Genomic DNA, 27,769 nt, shown 5'->3' with positions numbered 1-27,769 from the left:
TAGAGAGTGTAAGTGAGATTACAGTCTAACCTTTACATAATATGGCCTTCTGCAAGGCTGTGCTTTTTCCCAAGAAAAGGGCTTCCTTTCTAGTTAGAACATTAGAGTTTTCAGTGTTGATCACTGTTGTTTTATTTATTTTTAAAATCTACAGAGCATTCCCCATGATGCAGACAAGCATTGGACTACTGGCAAAATCTCAGTTTACACTGGTGTTTGTATCTGGGCCATGCAATTTTATGTAAAATCAAGTAAGTGCATGCCACAATAAAAAAGTATGCCAAAATAAGGATTATTCTTCCAAAATTTTGAAAAAAGATTTGCATGTTTTCTCTTTGTTTCCTTTATCACACGAAATAATACATTAAAATGCTCTAGGCAATGTACAAAACTAAAAAAAGACTAGTTTGGTGAATGAGCATGGTAAGAGGCTATGAATATGGATACATTTGTACTAAGGAGCCTAGAGGAGACACTTTTTATGTGTGGTGATACAGAAATACATACTTATAACTCTGCACACTAGGGAGAGAATATTCCCCTAAACCAAGTAATTTCCCTTGCAGTACTCCCTGTTGATCAAAGCTGCATAATTTAAAGCATCTAGAGGCAGCTTTAAATTATTCACAATATTTTTTAAAAAATAATTTTGGTATATTGCAGACAATATTTGTGTAACTAGCAGTCTTCTGTAAGTTCTATAAATTTTGCATCCTTATAGAGCTCATCTCAGTTTGAGAAGAGGGTACATAACTTTGCATAAGCTGGGCAGGAAAGATTCATTCTGATACTGTGTTAGTCACATCACACCACAGTGTCAGGCATGCAGGACCATACGGAATGGCAGGACAGAGCCGGCAGTCTCTAGCTCTCAGCCTGAATGCTGCTGTGTGCTGGTTCCTAAGAGTTTTCTGATACCCTCAAAAGCCCCAAATAGGAATCCTGCAATTAGTGCATATAACTCCTCCTTTACTGCAGTCTTCTCTCCTATTGGTGAAAGGTCTTCGCAGCTCATGTAGGGACCCAACCCCTTTTGTGGGTTTTCATTCTGAAGCTGTCCACAACTTTACACCTGAATGAATGCCAAACCCCTCTGAATATATAAAGGAAACCTGCAAGAGCAATTTCAGTTACACAGAAGAAGCAGAAGGAAAAGATTTCATCGAGCGTTGTCAGACAGCCTGAACCAGCCATGCTTCTCCCTGCCATTCACTTCTATGTCTTTCTCCTGGCTTGCATCTTCACGAGAAGCTACTTGGCTTTCAAGAACGATGCCACAGAGATACTTTATTCTCACGTTGTTAAACCGGCTGCGGCGAGCCCAAGTAGCAACAGCACGTTGAATCAAGCTAGGAACGGAGGCAGGCACTACACCAGCACTGGATCCGACCGTAACAGTGAGTATCCCACCGGCGGCACTTCCTCCGCAGCCGTGGGCGGCAGCCCCGCCCGGCCCGGCCCGGCCCCGGGAGCGGGAGCGGAGCCCCGGCCGGAGCCGCGCATCCCGTGGCAGCGCCCCGGCCCCCAGCCCGAGCGCGGCGCTCCGGGGACCCGGCGCCCGGGGGAAGCCGGGCCCCGGGGAAATGCTGCTGGCTCCGGGCCGGGATCTGCCTCGCCGGGCGGCCTCCGAGCCAGCCGCCCTCCCACCCCCGTGCTGGGAAGTCCTGTAGGACCGGCTCTCTCGGGCAGGTTACTTCCTGAGGGAGGTTCATCCAGGAATGCCGAGTTCTATGGCATCTACCCGGCAGGGAAGCGAGATAAAGAAAGAGGAGAGAGAGGCATTTCCAGAGCGCTCGCTTTTTTGACTCACCTCCCACTGCGGGTAGGGGAGGTGTCTGGGCTACTTTTCAAGTGCAATAAAAAACTCTGAATTTTGTTCCCGCTGTTTAGTTTTACTTCCTGCCGTAGTACTTACCCGCTTAACACCTCCAGCAAAAGTAAACAAATCAGCTTGTAATTTACCTATGATCTCTGCTCTAACTTGCCTTTTTTATATCCAGTCTTTTCCTTCTGAGTTTTATGTATATAAGTCAGATACGTGGGGATCTGGAAACCTGCTGATTTTATGTGTTCCCTCCCTTGCAGAAGAAATCCAGATAGAGAAACATACACACACACCAACCCACCCACAGCAACTTGATAAAAATAGTCATCCCTGGAAAGTGAAGGCAACAAGTGACACCGATACCTTTCAGCTAAGCCAGGTGTGTCAGCTTCTAAGAATGCTAAGGGTTTAAATGCACAGGAAACGTCTCATCATTATGAGATTACTGGGAGAGCTCAGTAGGTATTCATTGTCACTGAGCTGTCACTGGTGAAAAGCTGAGCCGGGGAAGACAGAAAAACAGAAGGAAAGACAAACTTAGATCTGTGACCAGATGCTTCCAAGTACATTCCTGAGTGCAGCTGCAGGAAGGCAAGCTTGAATCTTTTCTGCAAAGCAGGCAGTAGAGCAGCCCCGTCAATATTCCCTGGGATCAGCCTGCAGATTTACAGTCCCCTCTGCCTGCCCACCCTGAGACACAGAGGACAGGGTGAAGCAATCTTAACGCAGTGCCCAGTTCAGAATTTGCTTCCAAAAATCCAAGTAGAAACAGAAGCAGCTTGTAGCTGTGATATGTAGATGTACCTTCAAAGTCTTTTATGATTCATTCTGAAATGTTTCTAGTAATTACTTCTATTTTAAAAGCGTTAGTTAATTGCATTGTCTGTGCCGTAATTGTCCTTCGGAAAGAGGGAGAGCACAGACAGTAAAGATTGCTCATTAAAATTAAGCACACTGTGGGCGTTTATTTCAAAGTATAATTACTGAAATAAACAGTTGTGTTTATTGTAGGGTGCAGAGCCACACATAGAGACGGGTACAAACATGTCTGTGTGAGAAGCTCTGCATGTTGACTCTGTCAGCTGCCTGAGAGAATTTGCAGGACCCTCTATGCTACGTATAATATACAGACTACAGACTACTGTTACACAGATGGTGCTCTCTTGAGGGTGAAAGGACCCCTCTGAAATTGTTACTGCTAATCATTCAAACTTCATGGGCAGAACCCCATTCGTTGGTAACTTCAGCTGTTACCACTTCTGCAGTGTCTGCTCACAGCCGCAGAGTTCATGGAAGAGTTCAGTCCACTGTAACAATGGAATGAGAAGAAACACACTGTTTGAAATTAATTTAAAAGCATTTCAACTGTTTCCAAAGCAATTTTTTCCCCCTTGCTAATGATCCAACATAATTGTTGTAAACATCACAGAGCAGATTCCCTAGATTGAGAACGAGCAGGAAACATTTCTTCCCTTGGGGCATTTTTTCTCTTCTAAAAGGTATGTCCCTGAGAAGAAGTATAGAGAATAAAATTGCCTCTTCTACCACAACTGCTGAAGTGCACGTCATTAGGATTTCTTTATGCTGTGGTATTATCCAGAGATACCATCAGCACTTGAGGCCCTTGTGCTGGGGGACACAAGAGTAAAGAGATGTCCTGTAAAGATTACAGCCTACTTTAACTTCTGTAAAACATACCTGGTTAATGTGAAAATGACTGGTTAAAGAAATCACTCCATTCTGAATCTCAGTGCTTCTTGTTCTATACATTCCGCAGATCGTGTTCAAGTTGGCTGTCGAGAACTGAGATCCACCAAGTACATCTCAGATGGCCAGTGCACCAGCATTAACCCCCTGAAAGAACTGGTGTGTGCTGGTGAATGCCTCCCTTTGCCACTGCTGCCCAACTGGATTGGAGGAGGTTACGGAACCAAGTACTGGAGCAGGCGGAGCTCTCAGGAGTGGAGATGTGTCAACGACAAAACTCGCACTCAGAGGATCCAGCTTCAGTGCCAGGATGGAAGTATAAGAACCTACAAAATAACTGTGGTCACGGCCTGCAAGTGCAAGCGATACACCAGGCAGCACAATGAGTCCAGCCACAACTTTGAGGGAACCTCTCAAGCAAAACCCATCCAGCACCACAAAGAAAGGAAAAGAGCCAGTAAATCCAGCAAGCATAGTACAAGTTAGAAGTCAACTATTTTCTGCTCTCTCATCTCCCTCTCCTTGTGCCAAAATTGAACTCACCTGTAACCATTTCCTTTACCATTTTGACTGCTTAAAGACAAGTCTGCCATTGCTGTGTTCTCAGTTGACACTACATGCTTATTGCTTTGACCAAAATCGAAAGGGGCATTCTCAGCATATGGACTTTTTGGGTGATTTTCCAAATGCTCAAGATTGGAAATAATACAAGCCTTCCAAAACCACACTATAAACTTTTACAATTTCTCCAGCCATGGAAGCCAAGAAAATTTGCCAAGAGTATTCACTGAAGTCAATTTTGTAAAATGATGCTTTGTTGTGTGTTTTCCTGAGAACATTTATCACATCTATTGCCTTTTATATCATGTTTTATGATCTTCTGACAACAGCTTAAAATACAACACATTGTATCTGCTTTCAGATTAATTCTAAAAAAAAGTGCTTTGCATGCTCATTTCTCTTATCTCAGTATACCAAAAATTAAAATATGCATGGCAGCAATCAAAAAGTAAAGCTGAACAAACTATTTATTTGTTGTTGTAATTATTTAATGAGCTTTTATGTGTATTTCCCTCCAAAATTTCCTTATGTTTATAGCTTTTCATATGTATCAAAGTATTTTCCTATGATTTGGGGCTGGATTAGAACATACATTTTGTAGATAATGTAAAATAGACATTTTAGCATTTAGGTATATATATTTTAATTTTAAACATTCCTAGTCTTAGGTGTTATTTTGACATAGCAACATAAATCTGTATTTTTCATTCTTCATCTTGTATTATTTTTGTTTAAAAAATGTGCAATCAAAAGACAGATATGACTTCCTTTCAAATTCATTGGTTTCTTTTTGCTTTTTTTACAAAAATAAACACTGCTAAAAAACTGTATTGTCTGGCTCTCTATATGGAAATGCACACATTTTAACCAGTCACAACGCTTAAACTTAAAAAAGGGAGAATATTATTTGGTTTAAAAAAGTCTATCCATAAAATTTAACATAGAAATAATCTTTCTCAATGTAAAAATCTTATATAACCATTTAACAGATGGTGCTTATTAATGGTCCAAGTCAGGTCCTTATTTAACAATTCTCAACCTCTACAACTCAGAAGAAGTGTGTATTTGAGAAATTTTACGAGCTAGTGAGACATTGCCATTTTTTTTCTTTTCATTAGTAATGATCAAGTCAGTATAATGGCATAAATTACATATGGTTTCATTTTTTCTATAGAACCAATAGAATCCTGCACTTTTATTCATAGATTCTTATAGAATGTATCAGAAAATTAGTAATTAATCTACTTTTCAACACATAGTGCATGAATCACTTGTTCTCAATCTTTCAAGATGTATTTAAACACTATGGGCACGATTTCATCATGGGATTGTGCTGTTCTTAAATCATTAACTTTTACAATCCATTTGCACCTGAAGTAAAAATTACACAAGAGGAGAGTAATGAAAAATCTTACCTGATAAGGTCTCACCCAAGTTCTCTTTGACCTTCTTTTTATCTCATCCTATTTTGCATTTTAATTCCAAAAGATTCTTCATGAAGTTCTTGGCAGAGATCTTGGTCATTAATGTAGAACTGTTTGAAAATCACTGCTGCTGCCTGACTTGACTTACTGAATCCTAATTTTTATTGACAAAATGTAATGTTTTTTCCTCAAAGTTACTTTCAAGAATTCACTTTAAAATTTGCCATATGTAAAAGAGAGATACGCTTTTTTATTCAATTTTAAGTGATCCACACTATGTAGTACAGTTAAAAGCCCCCATGGCATTGATGAACTAGTTGTTTCAAATTCAGTTTTGTGACTGAAAATATCCAAATTAATGGACCAGAGACCATTTATACTTAAATTCTCTGATCTTAAAGGTGCTTCTTTTAAGCATAAAAGAAGAGATGGTGAATAAAGGAGTTAGCAGGGAAAGAACTGAAATGACACTGCTGCTAGGCATATCAGTTCAGCAGACTTAGAGACTTTTTTTTCATTTTAACAGACATTACAGTCTTGTTCAATCATTTCATGATAGAAGATTTTTTCCCAAATGCTAAACATTTTTAAATTGCTAGCCAGCTACTTGTTCAAGATGATAAAACAAAATATGGAGATAATGAACTGAAATATAACCAATTTCAATGCCAACAGTCACTAAAAATCAGTAAAGCTGCTCTACCTGTTCTGTGTTTAACTTCTAGAAATAAGAAGGGTGAAAAAACTGCACATCTTGCTCATAACTCTTCTTCAATCAGTGAAGCTGGACTGTGGGAAAAAAAACCAAAAACAACATGTTTAATATCAGTTTACATTTAGAAATAGGGATAATATATTCAAGATTGTCCTTTTAAGCAGAACTACCCAAAGAGGAATAATCTGACACACTTCTGCTAAAATGACTTTGTGAAATTTTGCTGGACATGCTATAGAAAGACCATGGGGCCCATTTGTAAGTCTGGTATATTTGAGAGAACATGAGGGAAACCAGCAGGAGCTGTGTCCATCAGCAACAACTTTGACATGCCACCTGAGTTAGCTAAGTTTGCTTCTTTGGCCATGACTGGCCTTTTGTGGGAGAGATCTGCAGGAAAGCAGCACTATAAATATGTTAATGTAGAATTTTCTGAAGGAATAACGTTACTCTCTGATGCAACTTGTAGCTCAGAATGCTTCAGTGTAGCCTATACAATCTGTCTTCTGTTTCATCCTGTTACATGTGAACTCGCAGGGCTGCATCCAAGGATCCAGACAAAAGGCGTTACTCTAACTAAATTGACATCTAACTAGTTTCTTGAGGAGAATCTCTAACATGTAAAGTTGCAGTGGGTAGGATATGGGCCATTGCTCTTGTGGAGGTCAGTGGTCAAAAACTCAGTGAAAGAGTATTGTTTAAACTGAAATAATTTTAGACATCATACATCTCAAGTTTGCTTCCGAGTTAAAAAGAAAATACAAACATGTTAAAAACTTCACCTAAAGTATTAAGTCAAATAGATAGAAGAAGTAGGTGAATGTTTTGAAAAAGTACAGTGTAGAGGCCAGATTAGATAATTTTTTTTATGCATTAGACTATAAATAGTCTAGATTTATTACACTAAATTATACAGAAGCTGACTTTCTCAATGATATGCAATCATATAGACAGATCAGAATTCCAAATGCTTTCTTACAAAGCATTTCAAATATCTAAAAAAGAACCTAATAATTTTATAATTTCTCATACTTGCTTCTTTAGAAAACTAAAAGTGAATAAATTAGAAATAATCTGTTAATCTGCCATCACTATTTCACTACTTTTGAGTTGATGAAATCTGCTCTCAGCTAAGGGGTAAATTGTTTTATAATGAGTGGAAATCAATTTTTCTTAGACATTACTAGAAACAAACTTAGCCAGATGCTGATTGTTTTGATAGCATGGAGGCACTCAGAGGCACACTTCTTAGAGGCAGTGGTAGATAGTATGTGTCATTAAGACATTTATCAACTGTGGAAGTCATAAGGGCCTGACATTTGCAATCTAGACTAGAAAGGTCCTTAACAAGTTTATTTATTCAGTTATTTAATAATAGTAACAAATCTGCTGCTCTCGCCTTTCCAGCAGCCTTGGAATCAAAATCACCCAATCCAAACTCAGTCATTTGTTTGGAAATAAAGCAGACATTTGAATAACAGCCTTCAAAATACCTAAAAGATTTCTGCTAGTAAATAACTCTAGTCCTTCTAACCTTGACCTTTATATCCTTCCTGAAGAAGTACAACATTAATCAAGAAAGGACTGTTCAATACATTCCACTGTGAGAGTCTTGTTGCTACAGTATTAACCTGGAGGTGTTCAGTTGAAAATTATATGGAATCCTTAGAGTTGGAAGGTATCCTATTCTCATGATGCATTTCCTTTCCCAGAGGCCAGGCAAGGGACTTTGATTTTAAGTTCATTGACATACATATAAACATCACTCCAGGCTAAACTTGAAAATTCTCTAGAGATTTATGAGCTAAGCAGACATTCTGTCACTGGATTTGCTAATTTTGCCTGAACATCGCCCCCACAAAAAAAAAGCCTGCCCATGCATCTTTCTGAAAGACATCCAGCCTTTCAGTTCACTCCTTCTGTGAGTTATGTGGACTGACACACTAGAAAAGTGTGATTTACAAGAGATATTGCCTACCACTGAGTTAATATTCAAACATCTACCTCACTCAGTACTTCCATGACAAGAAAATACTCTTAATTTTTTAATTAAGGCTTATTGAACAACATGCCATGAAAATAAATAGTCTCTAATAGTTGCTGAGAAAAATCTTTAGAAACACTGGACTATAACTCCATTTTGGAATTTGCATTTTCTTACCTTAATTTGGTTTGACATGAAAAGTGAAAAGAGGTGTTATTACATTACCTGAAGTTCAGGCCTTCTTAATACTTCTTTACAACCACAAAGAAATACAGAGGATGTCTTAACAGAAATGAAAATCTGGACAGACTCTTTAATAGAGATGTTTGTGGAATATGGTACTTCTTGAATGTAATGGAAAATGATAAAATAAAATAAATAAAATAAAATAAAATAAAATAAAATAAAATAAAATAAAATAAAATAAAATAAAATAAAATAAAATAAAATAAAATAAAATAAAATAAAATAAAATATCTCAGTAATCAGAAAAGAGGCCTAAATCAAAATCCCCTGAAATGATAATATAGTTCTGTTTACTAAACTGCAATGGTAACTCCTGTCAAATGGTGATTTTTACTACCATCTGCTTAAGTAAAAAATACTAAATCACAAAAAAAAAAAAAAAAAAAAAAAGTTTTGAACATTTTGTCTATTTCTTGTCCCCTGGTCTATTTTAGTAGTTGTACTAAATACTGTATAATTTTCTCACTTTTTAAACCCTTAGCTGTTTTGAATTACATCACTACAGCACACTTGCTTTTTGATACATAAATATTTAAAATCTCTTTTTAGAATATCTGGATGCATAATTTTTTAATTCTGACTACTGAGAGGAAAAGCAATGCTCTGACTTGGCTTAGGAGTTCCACATTTAATTTGTTTTGTTAGCCCCAGTGAGAAGTGTCTTAGTGAAGAAGCTGTAAAGCAACTTAATAAAAGCATAAACTATTCTGTGAAGTCTGATGTTTGGTTGGATAAAAAAGAGCTATCCAGGCACAGTCATTAAAGTTCTTTTATATAAAACAGTGGAGAATTGAGAGAGAGGGCCTAAGGAGAAAAGTACTTGCCTGGTCCTACCACAAGAACAGCCACTATGAAATGGAGTGACTAAGCAAAGTTTTAAAACACTCTGCAGCACAAAGACTTTGTTCGAATTGCAGCTGAAGCAAGTTTAAGCATCTGTGGCTTGTTAGAGTATTATTTTATTTATTTGCTTATTTATTTATTCATTTACTTTGGGATGGGTTGGAGAAAGCCTTTTTAGATTCCCTATGGCCATGAAGCTGGGATGGGGAACAGAGGTCTGAATATTTCTAAAATAAAAAGCAGCAAAAATTTTGGTTTTAGCAAGAAACACTTGCTTTTGGTGTATTTTTTTTTGTCTTCATTGAAAAAGCCTGCTGAAACTTTTGCTTTTGTGCATCTTTATTGAAATTTTTAGGACAGTAGCCAGAACAGCTTATAGTACCTAGGAATTGGTTGTATTACTGCACTGCATTATTTGCTTTCAGATACTGAAATGCCTGAACTTGGGGATGTCTAGAAGAGGAGAAAGAAGAGAAGATGGATGAAAATAAGGGAACAAAATGGCACATGGAGGACAGCATATGCTGTGCATTCTTCATTTTCTTCTATCCTCACAACTTTTCATAAGACTTCAAAAGACTTGTTCCATCTGCAGATTGCCAAGTGCACAAGCCCATGAACATTGCTACCCCTGGAATGTAGTAGACTGTCAAGTCTAAATACATGTGGTAGAAAACCATTTCTCAGTGTCTCTGTGACTTCACTTCCCATGCAAAGGGAAGAATGCACAGTGTGTCTGTCCTATTCCACACTGAACCAGGGAAGTCAGGGAGACTTTAGAATCTGCCATCTTCACAGAAATGCATATTCCACTGCACTGTTCATATCTTCTGGTGAGTGACCACAGCCTCCTATTTCCGAGGAGAATGAATATTGCCTAAGCTGACAAGATTCATGCACAGGTTTCTTAGAAAGCTATCAGTCTGCCATGTACCTGGACTTCCTTGTTGAAGAATTTGGCTCAAAATCTTGCTTACCACCTACATAAAATATATCAAATATCATATACATGTATAAAATTACAGTAATCTGATTTTGTAAACAAGACCATCATGAATACAGAAGTGAGTTATACATGAAACCTCTTCTAGGTGTTACACAACTACTGTCCCCATATTTTCTTTTGATCTTTTTGTTATTAGTTATGAATCTTGACATCTCTCCCAGAAGAAAATGTTTGCAACACCTTTTGCCAAGAATAAAGTAAATATTAAGGTTTTCCATTTTTATTTGCTTAATTTAATACTTCTGGCATAGGTTTTCCGTAAAAGCCCACATTAGACACACCATTCAAGCCACTATCTGAATTTTAAGAACATAGTACTTTGTGGTAGTCAATGCAAATACTGCAGTCCCTTGCAAATCTGTTCATTTCTGTCCTTCCCTTTGAAACTTCTGGTTCTAGCAAAATCAAATCCTCTTTCCCATGGTGTTTCAATGACCAGGCTCGTTTCTTTACAATATTGGCATTACCTGTCCCACAATTCCTTTTCATACACACACCTCCCTCCCCCCCCACCCCACACACAGAGAAAGATGCATTACTTAGTCCATTTTCTGAAGCATTCAGTACTGAAGAAAACAACACATGAAAAAACACCATCGTATTGGCACAGGTAAGTTCCAGGAAGAATTTTTAAAGTGAGTTGGACTGCAATACTCAGAGAAACAGTAGCACGATACAGAACATTTTTCATCAAGTAGCTGGTTTGCATCCAGCTAGATTGGTATGTTGGAAAATGGTTAACCTTTTATGGTTGCTCAGCAGTGTATGCTAAACAAGCTGAGTCTCTGTATGAATTGTTGGACGACAGGCAGTCACATTGCTGCAGTTGGGAAAAATCTGTAACCTTGATCTTTCTAATAAATTAACAGGATCAAAAGATTGACCCTTTTCAATCTGACATTTTCATGCTAGAACTGCAAAAGTCAGCAAAGGATAAGGGAAAGAATGAGGACAAGACTACTGTTTTTAAGGACTATCATCCTGCATGTTTTGCTCGCTATAAAGCAACTCTTTGGAAAGAGAAAAAAGATTCACAAACCTTACCACAAGGCAGACTGCATTTTAAGGCACATCCCTTTACCAACTACCAAAAGGGTTAGAAAGTAGCACTGAAAACTCAAAAGAAGAGGAGGAAAAGAACTACTTGTACATGATTGTTTTGTCTAATGTATACCATATAAATACACAATGAAGACTAAGTCCAGTTTTGTGTTGGATTGTACCTTGCCTTGCCTGCTGCAATTTCAGTCACCAATGGAATAGTTAGAACCAGTTTTCATTTACTGAGTAAAAACTGACATGGATGAATCCCTCCTATATGAACTCTGGCAAACTGACTTCATCTAAATTCTTAACATGTAGGGCAAATAAATAAAATTCCTGGTATTCTTAAAGTAATGCCCATTATTAAAATGACAAGGGATGCAGAAACAATGCTCTGAGCGCAGCAATAAATAGTAAAACTTGTATACCTATACATACCAAATCTGCAAATTTTCATTTGTGTTATTTGATTGTCTCCATCACTTGAACTTTGGTGAATCTACATTTACAGCATCTTTCATATTCCTTCACAAACATTCCATGAGAATAACACAGAAGAATAAAACACAGCATTATAATATACACACATCAAAATTAAAGATTCAGAGCCATGAAAATCCCAACTTTATTCCAAATCTAACTTCAACTCTTATATGTTTTCTAATGTTTCATTACATCATTCTTTATCACTGGCATCTTGACATCTGTGGCTCAACACCACTTACTTAACCAATTCATAGACTGTCTCTGCTTTGAATCATTTTGGAGAAAGGAAACTACCATTAATATTTCCCCAGAGGCAACTGTTTTCTCAGTCATGAGTGGACATCTGTCAAAAATAAACATTTCCCTTTTTACTGACATGATAGGGCACTATCCTAATGGCTGGTGTGGCTCTTATGTCACAGTGACAGAGGAAAACAGCCATAGCAATTTCCATGTCTCACCTTGGTTCATTAGAGTCACCGTCCAGTGCCCTCTGACAGCCAAAGACCCTAAACCACAGTTCCTGTACACAGTGATGTTAAAGCTGAGAGAGGCCTACCCAAGCCTGGCATTACTGAGCATCTGACCAACACACCTACAATCTACAAAGACCCTTCCAGAGCCAAGTGTCTAAGATTAATCAGACATTTCTAAGAAAAATTATGAGGCCTCCATCTCATTGCCTACTTGCCAAAGCACTTCCCCAAAGCAGTAGCAGTTTTTTTTTTTCAAGTGTTTAACATTTCTGAGTTCCACAAATTCTCCTGCAGTCAGGGAAATACACTCTCATGAATTATTGGATTACATACTATAGGGTAATTCTCTTATCTTTAAATTCTTTTACTTTGTGTACACAAAATACTAATCAGCGCCTGAAATAACCTTCCTCATCCCAGAGGCCTAGACGATTATCAGATAGAGAATGGATAAACACTTCAGGGGAAATATAACATTTTAGGGTGAAGCTTTAAAATGTATGCCAAACATCAAAATCAATGTGTGTCAATTTTTTTGTAGCACTTGTACAGCACACAAGCAAGACACTTCTTCTGTATATCAAGTATTCATAGAAGAAATTTAGCTACCAAAACCATGTAAAACAATCTCAAAGGGGTTTGCACATATAAACTACACAGGACACAAGAGGTTAAATGCAATTAATGTTTTTCAACATACTTACAATGACATGCAAGCATGAAAACACTCCTCTGTATTCAAAAACCACATTTATCTTACATTTCTAGCATTAGTATTCTCTATTTGTACTTCAGCTATTAAAAAATATATTTTGTAGAATTGCCTATGAAGGAAATAGCACTCAGAATTACCCTTAGGGATCTGATCTATAGGTGGCTCTACACACACTGTATATAAGGCATGTAAGCAGTCTTTGATATTTGATAGTCAACATTCACATCATTTAAGTTATGCATGTGTGTAACTCCCTTGCTGTACACGCTGTTTTGATCTCAGTTCCAAATACCAATAGGAGCAAATCAATAGCACAGCACTTTATCTAAGTATTCCACACATCTACAGCATCTTTCATCAAAGAATCTCAGACCAAGGAAAAACCCTTTGCAGTCATATTTGTAAAAATACAAATATAAATATATGCTAATGTGAAATAAGATAAGATTTCCCCAAAGGTGCTAAATATTTGGAAAGAAAATATTTTTGTCCTTTTCAACATTGCCCCATCTATTATACGGCCTCAAGCTCTATGTTCCCTATGACACTATATTGACTTGGAAACCACTGTTGCCACAGAGCAAATACTTCAAGGCAGCTGCTGTGCAACAAAGATTGAAATAGCAAACATGTAAGTCAGCCTAAAAGGACCATTGGGAGGGCTGATCAGCCCTCAGACTCAGGCAACAACTAGAAAACTGTGAAGAGCATAAAATAAAATTGGCACATGATTATTTTTTCTCGTGATCAATCAGAACTGAAATAAAAAACCTGTGTCTATTTCTGTAAACAGTGACTTCTATCATTTGAGACAATTATTGGTGACTTCAGGAGAGCCAAGACTGCTTATCCTTCTTGAACAAAAAATCTGTCTAAAGGGAACTGGCATTCCACTTCCTTCCTTACAGCTCTGGATGTTCATTTTATGGCTTGCCACCACTTGAAGTAAAAACTTATATATCTGGATAAAATTAGTGAAATACAATCCTGTAAACACAAGGTTCTGGTTAAAGGCCTGCACGACTGCTCAGAATGCTACAGATACCATGCTGGCTTCAAGAAGGGCTCTCAGATTTGTAATATTTTTAACTTTATGTTGTCTTTTAGAGATCTTGCACCTCCACAGTATATTGTGGGGGTTTTGTAATTTTGCTTTTATAATTTGCTTTAACTTGCAAAATATTCTTCAATTGCATGCATTTCCCTTTAAAACACTAGTGAACCTTAATGCTTGTCAGTAAAAGGCAAATTTGTCTTATGTTGCCTGCATTAAAAATAAAATGCTTCAAGAATTTTGAAAAAAAGGACAATTTCTCAGCTATACCCCATCTACAGAAGACTCAACTGCAATTTTAAATTAAGGAATTTTATTCTTTCACAAATTTTTCTACAAAAGATTTTCAGAATGATATCTAATATTCCCATAACTTAATGTTCTCTAAAAATCCTATAATGGGTTTCAGTCATAGAAACAGATGAATTTTTCTCCCAACAGTGAAATTGTCAGGTGCATTTCACGACTGTAATTTGATTCCAATTTGTACATATCTTCTTTCTTCAATAAAAAAAGGAAAAAAACCCACTTTTCTTTTCAACCATATGATTGGCATATTTACTGCATAATTGCAAACTACAACTGTGGTTTCAGATGTTACACCCCTGCACAGAAATGATAGATTAGCCTGCTTTTACTTGCTTTGAGGTAAATGCTGCCTCTGTCCCTTTTTATCCAGAAAAAAACTGCAAAATTCTTCTTCCAACATGTGTGAATTTACATTTTACTCACTTCCAATGTTTATGTATGAGCATGCATACATATGCACAGCAACTAAAATATTATATTGATTAAATACAAAATGTATAATGGAATGGAACTGAAGATAAATTATATATTGACAAAGTTTAGCTGCAATCACAAAGTGCTTCACCCCATGTTATTAACAAATGAATATTAAAAAAATGTAAACATCCAAATCCCGGTTTTCTTGACTCATGGTAAAACATAATATAAATATATAAGAATGTGAAATATGTTCTTCCTTCCATATCATTGTCTAAGAAAACAGAAAAAAAAAAAGGAGAAATAGCAGTAGCAAGTTCAGTATAACCAAGATGCCAAGAATCTGATGGGCTTCTGGAAAAATTACCAGGGGCTATCAACACAAGCCAAGAATCTTTTGACTCCATAGGGACTGTGGAAAGCATGAGAACATCTGAAACATTTCATGTTCAAGTGCAGCCAAAAGCAGCTTCAAAGTGCTTTTTGGATTGTAACATCTCACCATGATATACAACGGATATGATGACACTGAAGTCTGCATCCACCCAAGTCCATCCATCAAATATAATTTATTCTGGATTGATCAAGTGAAATATCCCTAGCATAGTGAGGGAAATGGACTTCACAGCAAGAACAGAACCAAAAATTGGCACGTTCCTTCACAGAATAAGCTAATAACGATGAACAAGTTTAAATGGGGAAACACTGTCTGGACAACAAAGAAGGTACTGGGCACAACTGATTGTGCGTGTAGGTGAAGACATACAAAATCACAATGTCAAGAAGGAAGGGGAAAATAGTTCTGAAGGCTGTTATGGTGTTGGGGATGTCATACTTACCTATCCTCAGAACTCATGTGCAGTGTGATTAGCCACGGAACTAAAAATAACTTATTTTGTTCCTTATAGAAAGGCAAACAAGAGGTGGGGTATTTATGAATGAATGCATGAAGACCTGAGACTGGAATTCAGAATATGTTACACTGAAAAAAACCAGAAAAATGGGAATGCTGCAGAATAAGCTGCCATTAACGCATTTGTGTAGAACTACTGCAAGAAAAAATCAGACTCTAAGATGATTGTGGATAATAGAGGAGCCTAGCTTAAGAAGAAAATCATTTTTGGGCATCTAATAATAATGAAGTGATGCTGACTCATAGTACAAACTTGGAAGTCCTGAAAAGAGACAACAGACAAATATATGTCAGCAAGAGACAGCAGACAAATATATGTCTTCAGTCAGGAATTAGGTAATGAAATACTTTCCAAGAAAAGAAAATACAAGACCTGCTAAAAAGAGCATAAACTGTTTAATATAGTTGCTGAGCCAATAGATTAAAAAAAAAAATTTCCACATGCTAAACTGTCCTGAAGACAATGAAACCAACACTTGTTGGGAGGAAGGCAGTTCAATTTCTAGCTAATTCCTTCTCTGGTGAAAAGTCTCCATTCCAAAAGCTTGACACCTCTGCATGTAAGGTGTCTGTGCTGTGCATGACTTTCCTGCTACTGCAGGTATCAAGAATACCTGTGGAGTCTTGCCTTTGCTAGGAGGGATCACTTCAGTCCTATTGTATGACTCCTACTTATGATGCTTCTGCAAGCCTGTATGATCATTTTACTCCAGTCCACAGCTGGCACTGGCAAAGCAGCCCAGCTGGCACATAAAGTTTCATGCTTACTCCTCAGAATGGTCTCTGTATGTGTTTTTCTTAGGTTCCTCTTAACACAACTAAGAGAAACCTGAAAAGCTGTAAATAAGCTATCTTCTCAAAGATATAAAGGCATTTTGCAGACTCTAAAGATTTTGATCATTTTTGGATAGCCTGCATAGACTGTATTTTTCCTAAAATAACACCAAAGAGGCAAGGGCCAGGTCCCTGAGTACCCCCACCTTTAAGCTTGGATGACTGAGTTAGGGAGTCCAACTTGTCAAGTACAAATACAGCTCTTCCACTAGTAAGAGCTGCTATGAAAAAGCTAGAAGCAGCCCTCTTCTCAACCCTGCTTTCCTTGTTTTGCTTTGGGAGCTACTTTTAAGCAGTCTTTACTGTTGGCCTCCTATGTCTGCACCTGGTCGGATGCCTCCCTGACCTTGACGACCCGCACTCACTGGCTCAGCTTCCTGGCTTGCCCTGGCACCTGCCACCTCACTAAGATCTTGATAGGTGATCACCAGGCTGTGCCTTGGGAATGTTCCAAATATGTCTGAGCCATAACTGCTTACACCATGAGCTGGAACATCCCAGATCCTTGCAGTGAATTTACGACCACTGAGTTTTACCTGTGGGTGCTGGTTCATAGTGGCTGAACATGAGCCAGGCGGCCAAGAAGACCAACGGCATGTTGGCTTGTATCAGAAATAGTGTGTGGTAGTCTTACTATTCTTGGCAAAGGTGAGGCCACCTCTAGAGTGCCGTGTCCAGTTTTGGACCCCTGACTTCAAAAAAGACATTGAGGTACTGGAGTGAGTCCAGAGAAGGGCAAAGAGGCTGGAGAAGGGTTTGGACCACAAGTCCTGTGAGAAGTAGCTGAGGGAGCTGAGGCTGCTTAGCCTGGAGAAAAGGAGGCTCAGGGGAGGCCCTGTCACTCTCCACACAGCCTGAAAAGAGGCCGGACTCAGGTGGGAATCAGCCTCTTCTCCCAGGCAGCAAGGGACAGAACAGGAAATTGCCTCAAGTTGCACCAGGGGAAGTTTATGTTGGATATTAAAAAAAAAAAAAAAATATTCACTGAAAGGGCTGACATTAAAACAGGATGCCCAGGGAAGTAGTGGAGTCGCGATCCCGGGAAGTGTTCCAAAGGTGTGTGGATGGATGTAACACTTGGGAAATGTAGTTAAACAGTAAATACGGTCATGCTGTATTAACTATTTAACTCGATGACTTAAGAGGTGTTCCAATCTTAACAATTCCAATATGACCTTATTCCAATCTCCCCCTCCTCGAATGAAGGGAAACAATCACCACATTTCAGCAGGTGTTCCCAGCCAGCCTCTTGAGCTGTCCGAAGGCCCAGCGTTCCGTCTGCTTTTCCCTCGGCGCCCCTGGCGCTGCGTTTCCCGCCCCACCGAGCGGATCCCGGCCCCGCTCCGCGGCTCCCCCCGCGCCCGGCGGGACAGGACGGGGCGGGGCGCGGCTCCCCCGCCCCTCAGCGCGGCCCGCCCCGAGTCCCCAGCGTGCCGGGCATTTAAAGGGCCCATGGCGGCCCTGCCCGGGCAGCGTCTTTGCCTGCCCGCCGCCGCCGTGCCGCGCTGCCCTGGCAGCTCCCTCTCCCCGGTCCGGGCGTTCCCGCGGGGCTGCCGGGCCCGGGGAGCTCCTGCGGGGGCTCGCGTAGCGCGGGGGGGGCGAGCGGTAGGGCCCGGTGTGCGCCGGGGGCAGGCGAGCGGGCGGGCGCTGGATTCTTTGGATCGCGGACGTCGTGGGCGAATAAAACAGGCGGGCGGGCGGTTGCGCTGTTCCTGCCGCGGGGGGCGCGGAGCGGAGCCGCCGCCGGGCCCGGCGGAGATGGAGCACGGCAGCCGCGGCGCCGCGCCCGGCGGCGTGTCGGTGTCGGCCGTGCTGCCGGCGGGCGGGAGCGGCGAGCGCCTGGGCGGTGCCACCCCCAAGCAGTTCTGCGCCGTGCAGGGGAGGCCGCTCGTCAGCTACGCGGTGCGGGCCATGGAGAGGTAACGAGCCCGGCGCCGCTCGGCTTCCGACCGCGCCCCGCGGGCTCCTGCCGGCCCCGGCCGGTCCCGGAGAGCCGCAGGCAGCCGCCGCTGCCCTCGCCTCAGGCCCTGGGCGCCAGGGCGTGTTTGGTTTGCCTTGCGGGGACTCTCCGTCGCTCCCTGCTCGGTCACACCGGGAAGGGAACGAGGTGTGTCTGGGCACCCTCACCTGGGAAGAAGTCCCGGGCGGGACCTGGGCGCTTCCCCCACCCTAGCCTGGCTCTAGCGCCGCCATCCCGGTTGGCTCCTCTGCCTTCCTTCCCCAGCCCTGTCCATGCCTCGAGGCCGTGCCGCATTCCTTGGCTCTTGGAAATCATGTTTGAGGCCACTCGGCCTCGAAGCTCGAGGGTTTGTGTAGCTGCGGTGGCTGCTTTGGTGAGCTGTGAGCTCACTGCAGCTATTGGAGACAGTCATTGGCCTTTCCATCAGCCCTGAAAAGTTATCTCTTCTGCCACTGGAGATGGTCTTTGTAATGTCCAAAAGCATTGAATAATGATCCACTCCTCATGTTGGGATGAATGAACTCACTGATACACAGGACTGCATTATGGTCCACTGTTGCCCATGGTAAAACACTTTGCATCAGCAGGAAATTTGAAGGAAAAATGTTTAAGTGATAGTTGCTGAACTAGAAGCTGATTGCTTATGTAGTGTGAAGGTGCAAATGTATCTTTTCTATGTTGTAGTGCTACCTCAAGGAGTAATGGGTAAAAATTGAAAGATGGGAAATTTAGGTTAGGTGTTAGGAAGAAATTATTTACTGTTAGGGTGGTGAGGAGCTGAAACAGGTTTCCCCAGGAGAACCCAGGTAGCATTCAAGGTTAGGTTGGATAAGGCCTTGAGCAATCTAGTCTACTGGGAAGTATCCCTGCCCATGGCAGGGAGAGTTGGGCTAAATGATCTCTAGGGTGCCTTCCAACCCTTAACATTCTATAATTCTGTGTTGGAGCAAAGGACTAAAGTAATGGGATTTCTTAGCAGCCAGGTTTTCCCTTTCCATAAGGCTGTTGAGTTCTAGGCATGTGACTAAGATATATTATTGTCAAATGTTAGCATAGTGTAAGTCTTGGATCTAGTGTCGCTTGAAACACAGCAGGTTGGAGCAGAGTGTCAAGGGGAATTCTGGATGTGTTGCAGTAACCTGTAGGAAAACAAACCTTTGTATTTTTAGAAAGAATAAATGGGGAGGAGTGGAGATTAGTGAAAGAAATAAAATTGCCAACATCTCCCAAAGTTTTTAACACATTGTACAAAATTATGACTCTTTTTCCATTCCCACCCAGGGAGGCTTCCCTCAGGTCACTTGTTACTTTATGAAAGAAATACTGCTTATTTTCTTTATTTAATTTTCAACAGCAGCCAGTTGCAAAGCTAAGCACATCAGTAAGCAAAGCGTCCAATCCAAAGCTTGCCACAGCTGTAATTGTTGCCAAAATGTCATGGGAATCTACAGAGATGAATTATATCCTCACTCAGTGTATTGGAGACCTGGAAAAGAGAAGAGAGTGAGGTTTGGGAAGGAATTGTTATGCCTCTAAAAAAAAAAAAAATCTTTATTTTTACTGCCAGTAAGCTCTGAGAAAATAGCTGTACTTTGAGTGCCAGTATTGTATTTGTCACAAAGATGCAAAAAATTAGGTTGATTTCTTGTGCAGTTCAGCCAAGTTGATTGTGACAGTAACAATTTGGTGCTTTTGCTTAGGAGCTCGATTACCCTGCCAGTACTTTGTCAGGCAGAGCTTCCTGTGTTGATTGGTATAGATGTGTATGAGGAGCTGGGAACAGATGTACTCCAAAGCTTGGGATGGCTATCATTTTCATCTCAACACTTTTACTTCTGGCTCTGAAACTGTGAAGGATGTACCTTGTTCTTACTTTGTGCCTATGTAAGCATAAGCATGTAATATTGAGGAACTGCAGTTTATCACATAATCTACCCAAAATTGGCAGATTTTGTGTTTAGCTTGATGCTTTATCATATGTCTGATGTTTACCTTATGTAACTGAATGGGTCATTGACTCATTGACCCTGTAATAACTTCTGTTGAACTGGACATCTTGGCTGGTGTGATTATTTTGGAGCTTTTTTAAATCTAGAAAAAAGGTAGCAGTGTATAGACAAAAATACATGAGCAGTTCAAGGATGTGCAGCTGCTTTGCAAATGCTTTTTGAAGATGAGCAGAAGAAGATTTTTGTGCTGTTCAGCTGAAAGTAGTGAGACTCTTAAATATCAGTGTGGAAAAATGGGCAGATGAGACAAGAGCAGACATGAATGAATAAGCAGTGCATCCAATTGTATAGGATAACAGCATGTAGAACACTGGCCTGCCATTAGGTGATACTCTGAGGAAGAGGAGATTAACAAAACTAGGGTAAGGAGAAATTGTTGGTTTTAATTGCCACTGCCGTGGCTCTGATAGGAAGGTCTAAGGTCTTCAGGCTAAAATTAAAGTGTGTTAGAAACCTTAAATGTCTCTTTTTTTCCATTGAATTTGTTCCAGCTTTTGTTGAGCTATGCAAGGCTTTTGCAACAAGTTCAACTGATTTAGAATGGCATTCCTTGTTTTTGCTTCTGTAACAACTACCAGAGTTTTTCCTTCATTTGATTTCTTTTTGGTGTAAGGTTTGTAAGAATAGAACCTTTTCAATTCTTTTTCTGATGCAGGGAGGAATCTGAGCTTTGTATGCACATGTGCATGCATATTTTACTGATATATTGAGAGGAAAACAAACGAAGGTAAAGATTGATTTTAAAATAGTTTTGGAAAAAATATGCTGCTGCTATTCTTGCTGTGCTCATATTTCACCAGTTGTTGCAAGTACAATGACTGGTTATAAAAGAGGAAAGCAGAGTTGATATTTTCACTGTCAGAATTAAATTTTTCCATAAAGGTTTCAGAGAGCTTTGTTTTCTTTATTGTAGTATCTTAAAACAGGGGGTGGTCTCTTAAAATCCCCTGGGGAAGCTCTCAAAGAAGCTCCTCTTTGGAAGTGTCTTGCATAGTTATTTGCCAAGTATTTTTTTCCATTGACTGATGCATATTCACTGGCTCTATAGGTCACACAATTACAGTTTCATTAAATGGATCTATTCTGATACTACTTTTTGTCCAGTTTTCATTAGCTATTTTTAAAATAACTTATGAGCAAAAAATACTTACAGAAAATTTTATGGAGGTTTCTTTTTTATCATGTCTTACTCATAAGGAGCATTTTATTTCTGTAAAAATTTGAGTGGTTTCTGTACATGAGATTCTCCAAACTTTCTTAATATATCGTAAAAGCTTCCTGCTACCATTTTTGTACTGTAAGAGATACATTTGTGTTAATATGTTTTTCCATATATCAATAAATTAATAACAAAGCTTTCATGGAGCAGAAGGAAGTTACACTTGCATTCAGCAAATGGATTTTGTTCTGGATGCTTTTTGTTCTCATTTGGTTTTTAATAAGGTTAGCAAAAATAATATGATTTATCTTGCACCTCTGAAAGTTTGTGATGGTGAAAGATCCTGTCTAACACTGCTAAAGCCATCTCAGCAGTGACTCTGGTTCTGGCCTTGTTTTGCTGGTCTCAGTAGGTTATATTGAATAGTTTTTTAGTGGCTGAGTAAGAGTTGCAAGAGATTGAATGTGGGTATTTGAGCCTTATATCGAATTTCAGTGCTGGTTTCTGTGTGAGTCAAGTGGCGGAGGGTTAAATCTGGGTCACATTTGTACCTCAGCATGCCATTTAGGTGATGCCGTTTCAAAGTGGGATTGTTTCATTTCCTCTGCAGCTTGTGTTTTGAAGGAATAGTTTAATCTGTTGCAGAGTTAATGAGCTCCCTGCATTCAGTTCTAGCTCAGCTACTGTGTTTGCACTTCTGTTTGAAATTTACTGGAACAATACTATATTTTCCTAGGCAGCAAGTCTATAGGTAGGTGATGATGAGGAGGATAGCTGCAAGAAAGGAACATATAGTCCTTTCTGCCTCATTGTTTGCTTTCTGCTAGTGTTGCAGTCCTCCCAAGGCAGTTGTAAAGTGATTGTAAATGGGCATTTGGTCAGACTTGATTTTCCACTTTGGAACCACAGCGTGTGTTGTATGGAAGCATTAAAGTTGTGTGTTGTTAAAGCACGTTGGAGGGTACAGCATTGTGATCTTTTTCATGGGTCATGATGATTCTTTCTGAAGCTTGATCCAATATTACAGTTATGAAATTGAAATGGTGTTTGAAATGGTGTTTTTAAACTGGATTTGAGCAGTAGACTGGAAAATCCAGTAAACTGGAATCTACACAATCCTGAGTAGATTATTATTTTAGTATGAAATCTTTCCAAAGGAAAAAATGTGATAAATTAAGGGAGGGGGAAAAGATTCATTTATTGCCAGATTGAGTGTATACTACTTCTTTCTACTTCTTTAAAACATTTTGCAACATTTCCATACGCAGATCTTCAGAAGAGTAATGCACAGCTCTTATTCATTAAAATTTGTAGCATACTTTACTGGATTAGTACTTTTCATGAGTTTTAGTGGGACGAACCCTTAGCTGTTCTGTATGTAATCAATCTAGGGAATACCTTTATGCTCTTATATGAATGTTGCATCTCTAAATCTCAGCTCTAATTATTGAACATGGGTCCAGAATGAGTTTAAGGAGTAAACTTATTTGTAAACTCAAGTTTACAAATGTGTTTATGCAGACACAGGGTGGAGCTGTGACCGCATCCTGTCACTTTTTCATGTATTGTACCACTGGAGGCCTTGAGCCATTCCACCCCCTCTGTGCAGAGATTTATCACAGGCTGGCCAGTACTTGTGTTCTCCTCCGTGCTTCTCAGAAGATGCTGTGTGCTACCCAGTTGCCTGATAGTCTGTTTGACTCTAGAAAGGGCAATGTCAGTGCTCTTCTGACACAGTTAGAGCGACTGTGCAGTTTCTGAGTACTAAGGCTACTGTCTTTCTGCAAATCGAAGTGCAGAGCTCTTGTTCCCATTTAGTGTGAAACAGCTCTTTCTGAATTTTGCTTTCTTAAATGACTGACTCTCAGTATTTAAAAGAACTGAGATGAATCCAGTTAGTTTGCCCTAGTTCCAAACTGAAGTCATGCAGAAGTGCTACATTTTGTAGTTAAATATAAGAGAATGCCAGAAATCATATGAGAGATTTTTGACCCTTTTGATGGACCTGTGGTGAGTGACAAGTTGAAATGAAACTTGAATCCACATGACTTCAGATTTTACATTTGAGTAACTTCAGTGCTTAAAGAATACTGAGAATATGTTGGTTTGGCTATATTTTCTGCATTCACTAATAGTAAAATGAACATAAGGACAAGTATTTTTCTTTTGAAGAATGATAACAGCACTCTATTTTATTTTAAATAGTTATTTTATGATTCATTGAAATAGATTTCTATGGAATATTATTAATTGTAACTCCCACCCCCCCATTAATAAGGTGGAAGATGCTCTACTCTTTCACATAGTTCTAGACAACTGGTTTGTAACACAGATTAATTTTGCTTTTGAAGCAAGTATAGTTCCCAGGCAATGCCTTCTCATGTGTCATTGTAGAAATCAGGATCTTGAGCCTGTCTTTCTGAACTGTCAATTTCGTACTCTTATTTTTCTAACTTCAAATATTTAGTTCTTAGTACCTTCATTCTTCTTGTGTCTGCAATATTAGTTCCAGTAGCTTTACTAGATTTAGTTGAGACAGTGTATTGTAGTTGTCTCTCTTTCTCCCTAGTTAGGTGTGCAAGCTACACATGGGTAATTTTAACATAGTAATTATTTTTTAATTATTGCTCATCTGTGAGTTTCTTGTCTGACATGCTAAAATGCTCTTCTGCCATCTGTGGAAACACAGAAAGGGAACACAATTACTTTTTTAATGTTCACTACATAGGTATTTAGAAAATAATTAACTACAATGGATTTGAATTATGTTATTTCTGTTGTTTTGAAGTACAGTATGCCACATATGACTAGAATTTGTATTCCTAGATACTTTGATAGAAGTATGATTTCAACCTAGCTTCAATAATGGTCTGTGGGTCATTCACTTCCCCCCCACAACCCCTCAGTTCTAGAGTAAGACTGATACCAACAGTAGAATCTTGGAGATCTCTAAAAATGTATTTTTGATATGGTATTATTAACTAGAACAGCAATGATTTTGCATTTTTATAGCTTCCTAGAGCAGAAACCTTTGTGTTTATAAATATGTATTTTTTTTCAAACTACCAGTGTAATGTTTCTTGTCAATATTAAAGTATTACAGTTTTCATTCATTACCATTCTGTCAATTACTGCTAATGCCTGTCTTGATAGTGATCTTTGTTTCAGACTTCTTCTTGATTGTCTTACTGTCTTGTACGCCGTGTGCTTCACTAGAACATGGAGTATTCCAGGCCACAGGATTTACCAGTTTGTTAGAAACTGATTAGCAAACTGTCCCTGTTTGATTTAGAAGTTCTGTTTGAAGTTAGGAATGGTGCTGGAGTAAGAAATGTTTTCAAGACTTTTGAAGAGTTACCAGAATGTGCCCCTCTTCAAAGTGGTTGTTGGAAGCAAGTCTCTTCCCAGAACTCCAGTGTCATTGGTATAAATCTTGTTATAGCTCTTCCTTAAGGAGTGGAGTACAAAAACATGGATTTGGTTATATCGAGAGGTGCTTTATTTAGCCATCTTGATTTTTTTGTTGTTATGAATTTCGTTTTTTTGTATATCTCCACTTTTATTTAGTCATTCACGTCTACTTTCTCTGGTTTTGTACTGATTTTTCTAGGATAAGTTGGATATCTGACATTATTGTGGTGGTCTCTCCTGAAAATATTGAAACAATGAAGACTATCATTGAAAAATATGGCCACAAAAGAGTTACAGTAGTAGAAGGTGGAATAACTCGTCACCGGTCAATATTCAATGGACTGAAAGTGTTTGCAGAGAATGAATTTTCCAGCCATTTGGTCCAGAAGCCAGACGTAGTGATTATCCATGATGCAGTGAGGCCTTTTGTTGAAGAAGATATTGTTTCAAAAGTGGTTATGGCTGCTAAAGAACATGGGGTATGTACTATACAGCAATGGAACTCTGTAATGTGCTTTGTACTGTACAGCTTAAAATTGTGATTGATAAATCAGGAATTTTCTAGTGATTTTATTAATGTGTGATGAGTTTTTTTAAAGTAGAACAGATCCAGATCCCCTATTATGCAGAGAGGTCAGGTGGGGGAGGTTGACATTTTTAAATGCTGTAGGTATTATTTGATACAGGGAATAATTGTTGCCATGGAGATTGTCAGTAAGCAATTGAATCAATCACCAATTTGCTAGTTGAAAGGTAGGTTATGTAATGATGGGTTACCTCTTTTTCCGTGCAGAATTATCACCTAATGCTAGAGCAGTTCTGTTTACCAATAATAGCCAAAGAATGTGTGTTCTGCATTGGTTGACTTGCAGATTTTGTGCTTTCATCTCAAATTTATATGCAAATCCTGAATAAGCAGCAAAACAGCTGTCTCTGTATTAACACTAAAGTGTTCTAGAACCTGTAAGCATTGCAGACTGCTGGAAAACAGGGTAAGTGGGAAGCCTCCAGCTGTAGGCTGGATATTCTCTTGTTTAACAGTGCATCTGAGGACTGAGATTACTCACAGAAACAAAAAAACAAGTCTGAGAAAGTAAGTGATGTATGAAGGGGAAGGGTTGTTAAGAAGTTGTGTTATGCAAGGAGATAGGAGAGGCATGGACTAGCAACAAGAGGAACTGTTAGATGAACTGCTTAAGTCAGAGATGTAAGAAGTTATGACTTAACCACAGGCTTGTTTGCAAAATTTGCTGTCTTTAATTTGTTCTTGAATTCTTCATTAATGAGATGCATAATGCTTCCCTGCTTCAAGGACATGGTTTGAGGTAGAAGTCATTAGTGACAGCAGATTGTTTGGGTACTAGAAAGCTAGGAAAATGTACCACTGCTTGTCTTCTCCAGAAAATGTGGTAAAAGATAATTAACAGGTGGTTCACAATTTTGACAATGGAATAATTCATTCAGAGAATGAACCGTGGTGTTTCCTTAGTGCTCCTATGCCTTCATAGAATATATAGCTTTTTAAAATATTTATTATTGATGCCTTAAGCATCATTATGAAAATCAAATTACATCAAGTCTCTGAGAACATTATGTTGCAAATCTAATATATTGAGCCTCTTCTTAGTAGGCCTGTAGTTTTTTAGATAGGCCTAATAAGAAATGGCAATAAAAGAGAAACTCTGCCCTATAGTTTTCTAGTGATCTAGAACATAGATTTCCAATTAATAAAACTTAAACTCTGTTAGGTCAAAAATATTTTAAAAATTCTTTCTCATACAGCACAAAATAGCATTTCAGAATTGATTTTCTGCCAAAGGCTTTCAATTAATTCCTCTTTGTAAATCAGTTTTACATGTGCTTCTTTGAGAGTGGTACAAGAATGGAGTTAATTGTACTGGTTTTGGGTTGAAATGAGAATAACTTTTCTGAATGTGTTTGTGTTGTCTTTGTATGTTAAGGTATATCTCATTTGAATTTAACTTGTTCAATTTTTCTTGGAAGCTTTGTGATTTTAGTATAATATTTTCTCTTGGTTTTCTTTTTAATTGAATGTAATGTATTTCAAGTAAAAATCTAGGGGGAATCAAGGCAGTCTCCTTGGACCTTCTCAAGTGAGTGTATTCTAGTTCATCTGAACTTCTGACCGGAAAATATTTCCTAACCTGGATCACTGAAGTATCATTTGATCTCAGAAAGGTGATTGTGTACATGTGTAATAGTCTATTCCATTGCATAACATTTTTCTGAAATGTGTGTGTTGGCTGAGATCCACTGGCTTCAGCAAGGCTGGGCCATCAGAGAGATGTGTGCTCCAAGTCTCTAAAAGCTAGGTGCTATGATACTGAAAAAGTAATTGAATTAAGGAACATGAGAAGAATTTTATTTTATGTAACAAACTGGAAAACCATCTTCCCAGAGACAGGTGGCTATTTCCACTTGAGAACTACAGAATTCTGAAGAACTAAATGGAAAGCTGTGACTTTCTCAAAACTGGTATGCATGGTTTTGAATATCAGAAAAAAATTGATCGAGGGCAGCTATCATGTTTAGTTCTTCCTATGGTCAAATTCTTCGCATATCTAAAAGGATGTCAGTTCTTCAATCTTTCAGTACAAAAAGTAATTACTTCCTCTTGCATTATGTAGAAAGGTACAAAACCTGGCAGAAA

General features: G+C 39.0%; 2 protein-coding genes across 3 annotated transcripts in view; both read left to right on the top strand.

Moving 5' to 3' along the window:
* The first annotated feature begins 989 nt into the window (after window positions 1-989).
* Window positions 990-4,886, top strand: SOSTDC1 (sclerostin domain containing 1). The gene is made up of 2 exons (XM_002188273.7): window positions 990-1,397; window positions 3,603-4,886. The coding sequence occupies exons 1-2, from the start codon at window positions 1,193-1,195 to the stop codon at window positions 4,016-4,018; spliced, it is 621 nt and encodes a 206-aa protein (XP_002188309.2). The 5' UTR covers window positions 990-1,192; the 3' UTR covers window positions 4,019-4,886.
* A 12,985-nt stretch (window positions 4,887-17,871) lies between these two features.
* Window positions 17,872-27,769, top strand: part of CRPPA (CDP-L-ribitol pyrophosphorylase A) — a 119,097-nt gene continuing 109,199 nt past the window's right edge. The window contains exons 1-2 of one of the 2 annotated variants that reach the window (XM_072925564.1): window positions 17,872-18,478; window positions 25,298-25,577. In XM_072925564.1, the coding sequence (XP_072781665.1) occupies window positions 18,012-18,478; window positions 25,298-25,577 (747 nt within the window). In that variant the 5' untranslated portion in view covers window positions 17,872-18,011. The remainder of the gene's footprint in view (window positions 18,479-25,297; window positions 25,578-27,769) is intronic. The other variant, XM_041714434.2, reaches the window with a different exon arrangement.

This window comes from Taeniopygia guttata, chromosome 2 (genome assembly GCF_048771995.1).
Source record: "Taeniopygia guttata chromosome 2, bTaeGut7.mat, whole genome shotgun sequence".
Taxonomy (NCBI): Eukaryota; Metazoa; Chordata; class Aves; order Passeriformes; family Estrildidae; genus Taeniopygia; species Taeniopygia guttata.
Note: the sequence above shows the minus strand (reverse complement) of the source record. Positions and strands in the feature narration are given on the sequence as shown.